Source organism: Primulina tabacum, chromosome 6 (genome assembly GCF_025594145.1).
Source record: "Primulina tabacum isolate GXHZ01 chromosome 6, ASM2559414v2, whole genome shotgun sequence".
Classification (NCBI taxonomy): domain Eukaryota; kingdom Viridiplantae; phylum Streptophyta; class Magnoliopsida; order Lamiales; family Gesneriaceae; genus Primulina; species Primulina tabacum.
In genome coordinates, this window is record NC_134555.1 from 39,287,650 (window position 1) to 39,300,015 (window position 12,366).

Sequence of the window (12,366 nt, forward strand, 5' to 3'; positions counted from 1 at the left end):
ACTGACATACAATATATGTAAAATATTTTATGTTATACATATATGTTCACACATATTTAATTAATTAATTAATTTTAAAAGATATTAATAGGTGGACCCTTTGGGCTAAGGTTTAGGTTGAGTTATGGGGCGCTCTGTCACGGACTTTTGGTTGTTATCCCAAGTCACGGGTAAAAATGGACGGGGTAGGGCCCAGCAGCCTCTAAGCCCAATTAGGTTATTTGATTCTTTTTTTTAAAACCCGGTAGGCGGATTGGGTATTCGACATATGAGTCTTGTTACCCTGCACCCCATGGTGCAGGGTATTCTTGGGCGGCGCAGCTGTGCTGTCCTGTCTTTTTTTTTATTTTTTTAAAAAAAAAATTTAAAAACAAAATCAACATAACATACCATTAATATACGCCCAAATTTTTGAAACCTACCACACCTTACGCTCCAGAAGAAAATGAAAGATACACACCCCACGGTCAGAAGCTTCAATTGAGCGCAATTGTGGAGATCTCGTGCGGGCTCTTTCCGGTCATCTTAAATCAGAAGAGTACGCTTCTCGACCAAGCTATTTCCGGTGAACAAACTCAAAGATTCCAAAATCAGAAGGTAAATCGAGGTAGTTGGAAATTTCTTGTTCCGAACATTTTTCGAATTTCGGATTTTGAAGGTAAATCTTGTGCGTCAAAAATCAAACACTCAAGCTGTCGGATATAAAAATCGGGTTCGGTGGCTGCCCTATAAATCTTGATGTATTTTCGATTATTTTTTAGTTTTTATTTATAATCTTGAATTGACATTGAATTGTGCCCTGAGTACACATATCTTATCTATTTTTCGTTGTTAAAATTTGGCTGGATTCTGGGAATTTAATAAATTAATGACTCAGGCAGATTATCTTCTTTTGCACGAGATAGCCAGCATATCATTAAATTAATTTTTCGAATTTTGCATCAATTGTTTGCCGACTAAATAAAATATCAAGTCACTTGAAGAATATTGCCTTAAATTTTAATGTGCAATATCTATTCAATCGGCAATTGTTCTTTCATGGAATCCAACTACTTGTTATTACAAACATTCCAATCAACAGCTATATATTGAACCGGCTATTAATTCTCATATACATATATACGTATATGTATATATAATGTTTTGAAAATTTGAATTCCATGTCCAAAAAAAAATTGTGGAATGGAACATTTCACATTTTCGATTTTTGTAATAAAACGAATTTCAATATTTCAAAATGGCTATTAAAAATTTAATAATCTTAAAGGAAGATTTGACATTTTCTATTCGATTTGAGGTGCAATTTGAATGGTAAGAATTCTTTTGTCTCATGCAATTCTTTTTTACGTGTGATTACATGCTTGGATTGTAATATTATACATGTTCTAGTTTCAACTCATTTTGCTATGCACATGACCAGAATCATTTTTGTACTTGTTTTGCTGAGTTTTGACAATGGTGAGTTATAAATTATTAATTGTTTTTACTTATAATATTTTGTGTCTGCGTGTTGAAAAAGTTTGTAAATTTTTATACATTTTAGGGGAAAACATATGTTATCTTTGTTGGACGTGAATCATGTATTTATGATACGTAGGGAGAAGCATCTTCTAAAGAACGTGAATCATGTATTTATGATACGTAGGGAGAAGCATCTTCTAAAGTTACCGGACATAAGGGTGCTGTCCACCAGTCTTTCAAAAATAGAGATGAGGCAGAAAGAGCTTATGACGCATTTATGGTAAAACAAGCTGCAGGCACTTCTTCCAACTCTAGTGCAAATGAAAGTTCAAGTTCACCTACATTTTCAAGTTCAAATACGAGGGGAAAAGTTTCGCAGACAGAACAAATAAAGAAGTTGCAAGGGATAGAACAGAACTTGGATGAGATAAAAGAGAATTTGGAAGCGATTGTAGAGAATTTGAAATCTCTACAAATTAGTGACCATGATTAAATATTTTGTTTGGAAGTTGTTACCTTTGTTGAATTGGAAAATACATTATCAAGTTTTAGAACCTTTTGTACGTACTTGTAGCAGCAGTAAGCAGCATATGATAAATGGATAAGACCTAAGACATGTTGGTATGTGATGTTTATATTTAAGAATTGTACTTTGATTTATAGTTACTTTTGTTTACATCTTTAGCAGTAAGCAGCACCTTATGTTTACATCTCTAGGCCTTTGATTTATAGCTACTTTTTGACTTAAAACAACTCTAAAATTCAGTAAAATTTTATTTCCCCAAAATATCATAAGGTGGCATTGATTTAGCTTTTGGCCACCTTCAATTCGACTAGGACAATATCTTACGGTAATAAAAAATTGTAATCCAATAAAGCATAGTGAAACTAAATGGGATACATGCAACGAAATTATGTGTGCTACTCTTTACAGTAGTTTGCAATTGAAGTTAAAAAATTTCAGTAGCACAACATTCCAGCAATGTTATTTATCAGAAATCAGCAGATCACGACATTCCAGCAATTCAGTAGCACAATATTCCTCAGCTCGATCAGCCCCATTCCTGCAGCAGCAATTGCATCAGAAATCAGCAGAGCACTGTCTTATTATTATTCAAGGAATATGAACACAACTTCACAATGTTTTTCCAACAAAATATGTAATTAAAGTTTAACTTTAGTATAGCACAAACATTTTAGCAGAGCATTATCTTATCAAAATTTAGCACCATACAAGCACCAGCAGCAGAAACATAAATACATACAGATTAATTTCAGTCATCGAAGCCCATTCCAGTTGTCCACATGTTTGTACAACCTGTAAATATGAAGACGATGATTAGTGAAATATTATCAAAGAAACAAAATTTAAATGCATAAAATAATTTATGTATTTGAGTTACCATCTATTGATCCAAAATCTTCTTCATCTGAGTTCTCATCTGTGTTATCATTATTTACAGTTGACCTGATAAACGAACTTTGTCATCCGTACTAATATTAAAGAATTTATTAACTTTTTAAAAAATTAATCAATACATACCCGTCTTTAAAATTTGGACAGTTGCGTTTGTCATGTGACACACCTCGACGCCCGCATCCACGACACTGTCTGCCCCTTGATGTTGACTTCTCCTTCGATGATTTTAGTCTCTTCCCACGTCCTTTTGTTCTTATTTCTGAAGGATCAATGATACCAATGGCTCCATCCATGGTTCTCCTACTTTGAATTCCACTGCTTAATGTTCAATTAATATTCATCTCCTTTATTTTGCTATCAATACAATCAAACTGTTAGGCCAAGAAGTTTGTCCCCTCATCACTGAAAGATGCAACATCAATTAAAACTGAAGCTTTACAAGATAACCTCATATGTCTAGACATCAAACACCTTTCTGGATCATCGACCACATTTTGCTCAGCCATATTGTTTAGTACGCCAATCTTTGCATCTTTTGTCCACCGTTTGAGTATATACTGATCAGGTAATTGGAACACTTGGTTGATACGAAAAAATGCTAATATATGCCTGCACGGAATATCCTCAAATTGAAATTTCATGCAACTACATGATATATCGTCTCTTTGTATGTCATGCGTAAGCATCCTATGTTTAGCAGAAGAAGAACCTTGAAAATTAATGACATTGTAAACCCCAAAATCAATTCCGATAGATGCTTGTTGCACATAATAACCATGACTCAGACTAATTTCATTTTGAAACTCCAACCATTTGTTTTTCGTGTATACATTCACCATTTGCAATTCCATTGGCCAGTTCGATTTAACCTTTGGCCGCTCGTTCATATCAGTATAATCGGCAACTAACTCATTGTGTCTTTAGTGTCGAAGTGCCTTATTGAAACGAATTATAAAATCCATCAATGAATTCTTGCTACAGACGTACCTCTTGAAAAATGCATGTGAACTTTCAGACCTCTGACTACTTGACATTCCTGCAGAAAATACATGGTTGAAATAAGCCGGCACCCACTTATGTCGCAACTCATACATCAATGACAGCCAATCATTTTCTACCAAGTTAGCATAATTCATAACCTCTTCCCATGATCTCTCAAATTCAATGGATGTCGTAGAATGTACAATGACATTTTTTATGCTTTGATAGTGGTCACGGAAAGTCACCGGGTTCAATTTATCTGGGAATTTGTTTAGAATGTGCCACAAACAATATCGATGTATTGTTTTAGGGAAAAATTCGGCTATGGCTTTCGTCATAGCATGATCCTGGTCAGTTATGATCAAGTTTGGTGCTCCTTTAGGCATGGCTTCTAGAAACTTATTAAGCAACCAAACAAAAGAATCAGTTTTCTCATCACTCAAAAATCCACAACCAAAAACAATGGTCCGATGATGATGATTAACTCCTACAAATGGTGCAAAAATCATCTCATATTTGTTGGTGTTATACGTTGTATCAAACACCACTACATCACTAAATGCAGTGTATGGCCCTCCTTGATACAGGATCCGCCCAAAAACACCAAATAAATCTATTGTCTGAATCAATCTCATAATCAAAAAAGAAAGTTGAACTCTTGTCTTTCTCAGACAGAAAGAAATCAATCAATGTTTCGACATCAATATCATTGTGCTCATCCCTAAGCGTTTTCTCGTAGTTTCTTATATCTCTTTCTGTGCAACCTACATGTTCAGGCCCTCCAGACTCTATTTCAAACAATCGCATTTGTTGACAAGTAGGTACATCCGCTTCTGCAAACTGTTGACTCGGTGCTTTCTTTGCTGCAGAAACAGTACGATGTGAGCGTAACAAATGCACATTTGAAGGAGTTGATAGTGGATGATTATGACTTTCCATGAAGGTACTAACAACCCAACCAAGACCAGTTTGTTCCTTCACAACTGAAATCTTTGACTTACATCCAGTTCTAATCTCACCACGAGCTCTTTCCTTTACTAATTCATCACTTTTTGATTGTTTACTCCATCTGATTGCATCTGTATGTCCTTCTTTAAAGCATACAATTTTTTTCCAGATAACTTCTTTTGTTTTCTTACTTTTTTTGCTATTGCTCATTCTTGCACTAAAACCAGATTCCGTGCATATTGGTTGTAGAACGAAAATGCCTCCTCTAAAGATTCGAATTTCATCCCTATTTTTGGCTTTTGATTGTCCTCCAACTTGGGGAATGTATGACAGTTCATCGCCGCTGTTTTCTTCCATTCTATAAATATGAAAATAACAAAATTAAAATTGCTACACATATTATGCTGGCTAGCTCGGCAAAAAATTGATGCAAAATTCAAAAAATTAATTTAAAGATATGATGGCTAGCTCGTGGAAAAGAAGGTAATCTGTTTGAGTCATGAATTAATTAAATTCCCAGAATGCAGCCAAATTTTAACAACGAAAAATAGATAAGATACGTGTTCAAGATTATAAATAAAAACTAAAAAATAATCGAAAATACATCAAGATTTATAGGAAAACCACCGAACCCGATTTTTATATCCGACAGCTTGAGTGTTTGATTTTTGACGCACAAGATTTACCTTCAAAATCCGAAATTCGAAAAATGTTCGGAATAAGAAATTTCCAACTACCTCGATTTACCTTCTGATTTTAGAATCTTTGAATTTGTTCACCGGAAATTGCACGGTCGAGAAGCGTACTCTTCTGATTTAAGATGATCGGAAAGAGCCCGCACGAGATCTCCGCAATTGCGCTCAATTGAAGCTTCTGAGCGTGGGGTGTGTATCTTTCATTTTCTTCTGGAGCGTGAGGTGTGGTAGGTTTCAAAAATTTGGGCGTATATTAATGGCATGTTATGTTGATTTTTTTTTTAAATTTTTTTTAAAAAAAATAAAAAAAGACAGCACAGCTGGGCGCCAGCTTTGCTGTCGCCCAAGAATACCCTGCACCTTGGGGTGCAGGGTAACAAGACTCTTCGACATATATTGTCTAATATTTATCAAATGCAATTTTAATTGTTATTGGATCAAAATGACAGTGCATGTAGGATCGAGCGATTGCCAGCTACAGCTGGGTGGTAATTGTGCAATTCAAATATTTTAAATCGCACAGTAGCTCAAACATCACAGTTCGATCGAGGACAATTATTGTACCCAAGAGTGTATTTTATTGTAAATATAAAAAATGAATTATAATTAATTTTTTATTTATTAAAAAAAACAAAGTATAATAAATCATATTGGAAAGAAAATTTGTAAGGGTATAAAAAATTTTGAATTGGTTGGAAATGTGTATGGGGTAGTATTAATGGCTGTTAAAAGACTTTCTTAATGAATGGCTTGCCTGGTTGGTCTGTAATTAATGGTATCACACACTTGGGGTGCTCAATTTACGAAGAATATTAGTCCATTTAAATTATTTTCTTTTTAAAAAAAATCGAAATTTTTTAATTTTATCAAGTATGTGGTAATTTAATAAAATATGATGTTGATTTTATTTTATTTTTTAAATTAACACACAAGTATTTTCAGTTTAAGTTTGGCCAGATTACCTGTGAGAAAAGTGAATAAATGTGGTCCTGAATAATAAATAGTGCACGAATTCTCTTTTAAATCTGTCATAAATCTTTGATTTCTTTATATCCACTAGTTGTCAATCATGTTATAACCTTAAAAACGCCAAATCAAAAATATGGCCGATTCTTATATTGTATTTTCGCCTGTGTGTTTTTTAAGCAGGTCTATTTGTAAAACGGATCAATTCTATCGATATTCACAATAAAAAAAAAATTCTTAGCATAAAAAGTAATATTTTTCATGGATGACTCAAATAAGAGATTTGTCTCACAAAATACGACTCATGAGACCGTCTCACACAAATTTTTACCATGTTTTTTTTTTTACGATGGAAGATGCAAATCAGTATGTAGGTAAACAAACATTCGAGTAACACAGCAGTTTCTAAATGGTACTAGATAAATATTTTGTGATAAGAGTCGTCCAAAAAAATATATTCATTTTTATTATTTCATCGTTCTCTTACCCTATCAATTCAAATATTTTTAAATATAATATTTAAATATTCATCTGATTAAATATATTTTGAATTTATATCATATAAACAATTAAATATCGCGGCTAAAAGTTGACAAGTCCGTGTTTTTTCCCAATAAAGTTGCATGCATGTCTTTTCACCTGTGTCGCAAATTTTACAGCTGGCGAACCCTCCAATCTTTATCAATAACACCTCCGTCGAAACAGGCAGACACTGTCTGTCACGCGCTCATTTATTGGGGTCCAACAAATCCCTTTAATTTCAAAATCATTTAGAGAAATAGACATTAAAGTTAGGATAATATAATTATAAATTGAATTATGAAATTGTCTTTTGTATTTTTTTAAAAAATATTATTGTGTAAGCATCGTGTAATTGTTAAAGGTCACAGACAAAAATTTCCCACTTGGAGAGCGAGAGAGAAAACCAACTTATCTTTTCTGCAGAAAATGGTGAAATCTGCTATCTTGGGGTTACCTTTTCTCGTATCGTTTTTGATAATGTCGCTATGTTTAAGTTTGGTGGAGGGGAAATTCAAGAACACGATGTTTTTCAGCTGGGGCGGTCAGGATTCTGCTTTGCAGGGGAATGGGGACGATGTCACTCTGGTTCTGGACCAAGAATCTGGTGCGTACAAGTCCATTAGTTTTCTGTTGTTCAAATCTTTTGTTGGGTATCTTTTATTTTCGATCTCTCTCTGAACCATTTGAAAAATCCTGGGTTGTTTCAGGTTCTGGAATCGAATCCAATAGAACGTTTCTATTTGGAACTTTTGAAATGCAGATCAAATTGGTGCCTGGAAACTCGGCCGGAACCGTCACAGCTTACTATGTAAGTGCAGTACTGTAGTTTTTAGAGTTTCGGGAAAATGATTTCTGATACTAATAATAATTTTCTGGGTGTGCAGCTGTCTTCCATTGGTGAAAAACACGACGAAATAGACTTTGAATTTCTAGGAAATGTATCGGGGCAGCCCTACACCATCCATACAAACATATTTTCTCAAGGATGCGGCGGCAGAGAACAGCAGTTTCATCCCTGGTTCGACCCAACTGCGGACTTCCACAACTACACCATATATTGGAGCCCATCTCAAGTAATGTAAGATTCAGACATTTCTTGTCCTGTTTTTGTGTCTTATGTTTGTCCTGAATGATTGATTACAAATGACTCGTCAAAAAAAAGGATCAATCTTTTACTCCTGTCAATGTCAATATCCTATACCCCATTGCGCATATTCACATCAAAACACTGTTTTTGTTTTTGATAACACGGAGCAAATTTCTTGTTTCTCAGATGGTATGTTGACAGAGTCCCCATAAGGGTCTACAATAACTATCTGAAAGACGGAATCCCCTACCCAAATCTTCAAGAAATGAGGGTGTACTCCAGTCTTTGGAACGCCGATAGCTGGGCTACACGAGGTGGGCTTGACAAAATCGATTGGCAAAACGCGCCATTCGTAGCCAAACTGCGCAATTTTAGAGCGACTGATTACAACTACGATGAGAGACCACCGGCAAGTATGAATATCATCGAGTACGATACAATGATTTCCCGGTCGGAGCTGGACGAAGATGAATATGGTGCGATGAAAGATCTGAGAAAAAAGCACATGATATATGATTACTGCAAAGACGTGAAACGATACCGTGGACTGTTTCCTGGCGACTGTTTGATGCCACAATACTGATATATTACAATTTAAAAGTCCATCCATACATATTTACTACTAAAGGCAAAGGCACAAGATTCAGTGTTTTTTTGGAAACGATAGATTATATTTTCAAGAGTTTGATGCTTTCTTTGTTTTGATTAATATTTGAAATACCACTTGATTCTCTGTTCTTTTAGTTTTGTGTTGTAGGAGATTTAATTGTTGACAGCTGTTTGTTTGTCTTAGTTGATGGGCGATGGCGTGTCGACTGAAGCTGCTGCATTTCCGGCCACTACTTCTGTTCTTTCTATTAAATGCTCGTTTGGTTAGGATTGATGTTCTGCATATGAATGATTGACTAAAGAATTTATTGATTCAGATATAATAAATAATACAATTTTTATTTTAATGTAATATAATTTTTTATGGTTTTATTTTAGTTTATCCTTGTAGTTATGCAATCAGCATAGATAAAGTTTTTTATTATACTTTAATACGAATGAATCGTAATTCGATCTTGAAACTCATTTGTAAAAAGTATATATTTTAAATTTGTTTTTAATCGATTCAGCAGCCTATAAATAAGGATAAAGGCTGTTTTAGGTTGAGACTAGCATCTGTAATGTTGTGTACAGTGTGTCGTGGCAAGGGCATAGAGATATCCAATCATTTAGATCAGTAATCAGATGATGATTGTACAGAACATCCAGCCATCGGACTTTCCAAGTGGTTATCATTCATCAATAGGAAAAGTATGTGGTTGTGATTGTACATAATTAATCCTTACAACCGGGACAACACTAAGGCTCTGCATACTAGGATTGTGTTTTGACTTGTTTACCGACTCCACGAAGGTCGCAAGGTGGCGAGGTTGGTGCAATTGCGACATATGCAGGAGCCAGTATATTATAGTCGGGAATTCACCGATTACCTACGGGTGTGGATGTCCTATGTGATCTATCGAAATAATAGTGCATGAAATCTCTGGCCAGAGTGTGATATGTACATTAGAGAAAAAATTCTCTAGTTGTGCATGCGATGACAGCTATGAATATTTCATGATTGTATCACATGACTATCGAATCTAATATGCAAACCCTCGATGAACCAATGATTGCAGATTCAATTGGGATATACGAGATGAAGAGACCGTATTGTACGTTAATCATAACCGACTGATTATTGCAGGCACTATCGGTGATACCTATGGAATCATGAGGTGATACTACTAAACGCTCTTACCATGATCCGATGGGTTTAATAAGAAAAATGATTTCTGACATTTTCATGACCAAATGTTGGTGCATGAAATGGAAAAAATTGGGGTAAGCCCGAATAAAGAAAAATGTAATAAATCACAAACAGTTGTGAACCCATAGCTAGCTGTATCCCTAAACCACTGAGGGTCACACAAGAACTGGATCATTTTGTTCTCGTTGAGAGAATAAATAAAGGAGTTGAATTTATATAAAATTATGATATAGTAAATTCAAAGAGTTGAATTTATGATAATTAAATTTTGAGAGAATAAATTCAAATAATTGAATTTATGATATAGTAAATTCAAGAAGTTGAATTTATATTATATGGAGAGAATAAATTCAAGTAGTTAAATTTATAAAATATGAGAATTTAATTTATTAAACTCAAAAGCTGAGTTTATTAAATATTTAAGTTAAACATATATTGTGAGGTATGTTTGATGGGCTTTGTAGAAATACAAGTCAAACATGTTAAATAATTAAAGTTATTAATGGACTTTGATTAATTAATTAAACTAGTTGTACTATTCCATTTAATTAATCAAATCCATTTAAGTTAATTATGAAACATAAATCTTATATTATGAAAATTAGGTCATGAAGTCATGGTTTAAGTAGGAGACTTGAAACCCTAGCCTCCATTTCATTTCCAAGAGTTTCGAAATTCCCTCACCCCTCTCCTCCAAGATTTCGGCCACCCCAAAAGAAAGTTTAGGGTTTGAACCGCCTCTCGAGTTTTTGATATCAACGAAAACTTTTTTCTAAAAATTCTAATGTTATTTAGAAGAGGAACTAATCTTCTAATCGTGGACCGAATTGGGAGATTGAAGAAATGAGACTTGAAGAACGCACTAATGAATTTACAACAAGAGCTACGTCTGCTTATACCGACCTAGTTGGAGCCAATTGAAAATTAGTTAGAAGCATATTAGTAAATATCATATGTATGTTATTCTATTTAAACCATATGAGTGTCCAAATATTTTGATTGTCAAAAATAAAATTTTAAAACTTTCACTGTGATTTGGACATAATAAAAACGATAACCCAATACATTTATGTTTGTCTTAGTTGATGGATAATGGGTGAAAAATATTTAGAAAACATAACGTGCAACATCACATGTTGTCGATGTTTATGACAAAAAAATAATATAAAAATATATCAATAATTTTAAGGATAGAAGAGCCGATACGATGGATGCAGTTGGCAACATGGTAATGAGCTAGTGCATATGCCATGTCTCGACTCAACCCTGACAACTCCTCTAGTACACTTTGTACAATTATAAATTCCATCAATTATTGCCATTGTTTCTCTAACTTTTATCATCTGAATCGAAAGACATATATGACTAAAATTTGAGTGTAAATTTGAGTGTCACGCGAGATCGAGGGCTTGGTTCAATGGTCTCATTGAAATTTTTCATGTATTGACTTAAGTTCGAGTTTTCTTCCACCTCTAGATTAGGGTATCAAAAAAATTTTTTTTTTTGAGTGTCATGTTATACATGGTTATAAAAAATAAAATAAAATCACAGTAAAAAAACAATATTTTTTAAAAATATCACCGATGTAAATATAATTTTTTATATAAATATAAATATAAAAAGGGACGTAATCAATAATTTTTAATATAGTGGGTGACATTTGCCTGGTTTATTTGCAATATGGGGTAAAATGTTTAATTTACATTCATATATTATATCATTCAATTATTTAGAGATAAATATTTTGGATCTAAACATTCACTTATTTGTGATTGGAATTTGCTCGGTTGGTCTTGTAATGACACATCTCACCTGTTATATCTCAACAATGATATGATATTGTTTACTTTTGAACCAAAAACCGTATTGATTTGTTTTTTTAAAAAACAAATTTTATCCAAACATGGTATACAAATATGTTCAAATCTTATTAATGTGATCTTTCTAATATATTTATGATGTGAGCAGTTGATAAAATGCATTTATTAGGGCATCCACAATAACACCCATCAACTCATCAAAAAGCGTGAGGTCCACTGCCACATACTCATTATAACAACATATCTATCTTACTCAAATTCCTTTTAACATTCAAACTCATTATATATGGGTATCACAGTCCACTCATTACATAAATATGTTTTAAATATATTTTTACATTATTTAAATCATTATTCTAGTTTTAACGAGCATCTGAATTTTTAATAAAATAAATTTATTAATTTTAATAAATAATATTAAATTTTTAAAAATATATGAAATTGAAATAGCAAAAATATATGGAATTGAAATCGAAAAAAAGTCAAAATTTAAAAATTTAAAAACAAAATTAAAATAATTCAAAACACGAGGGGCCGGCGTGTCAACAAAATAGCGACATATGTTGAAAATCCGTCGCAACCTGTCCAATTAAAAAAATTAAACTGACAGAGGGGCGTTCAAACAAGTAAACGCCCCTCTCTCTCCTGTGAGCTGGGCGTCACAATGG

At 33.5% G+C, this 12,366-nt stretch overlaps 1 protein-coding gene and 1 long non-coding RNA gene across 2 annotated transcripts; one reads left to right on the top strand and one right to left on the bottom strand.

The window, feature by feature from the left end:
- Positions 1 to 3,820: 3,820 nt before the first annotated feature.
- LOC142548199 (uncharacterized) lies at positions 3,821 to 5,694 on the bottom strand. Its single transcript, XR_012820938.1, has 3 exons — positions 5,558 to 5,694; positions 4,828 to 5,168; positions 3,821 to 4,346 (listed from the first exon to the last, which is right to left on the bottom strand). It is a non-coding gene; the product is annotated as an uncharacterized LOC142548199 (long non-coding RNA).
- Positions 5,695 to 7,318: 1,624 nt separating this feature from the next.
- Positions 7,319 to 8,931, top strand: LOC142548200 (putative xyloglucan endotransglucosylase/hydrolase protein 26). Its single transcript, XM_075656519.1, has 4 exons — positions 7,319 to 7,597; positions 7,701 to 7,801; positions 7,878 to 8,071; positions 8,267 to 8,931. Exons 1-4 carry the CDS (start codon positions 7,420 to 7,422, stop codon positions 8,661 to 8,663), a joined length of 870 nt encoding a protein of 289 aa, XP_075512634.1. The 5' UTR covers positions 7,319 to 7,419; the 3' UTR covers positions 8,664 to 8,931.
- Positions 8,932 to 12,366: the final 3,435 nt, after the last annotated feature.

Bases quoted from the DNA above. Each gene is read 5' to 3' on its own strand.
- LOC142548200 (XM_075656519.1), top strand. From the start codon at position 7,420: ATGGTGAAATCTGCTATCTTGGGGTTACCTTTTCTCGTATCGTTTTTG. The intron at 7,802-7,877 runs GTAAGTGCAGTA...CTGGGTGTGCAG, and splicing joins GAACCGTCACAGCTTACTAT to CTGTCTTCCATTGGTGAAAA. The intron at 8,072-8,266 runs GTAAGATTCAGA...CTTGTTTCTCAG, and splicing joins TGGAGCCCATCTCAAGTAAT to ATGGTATGTTGACAGAGTCC.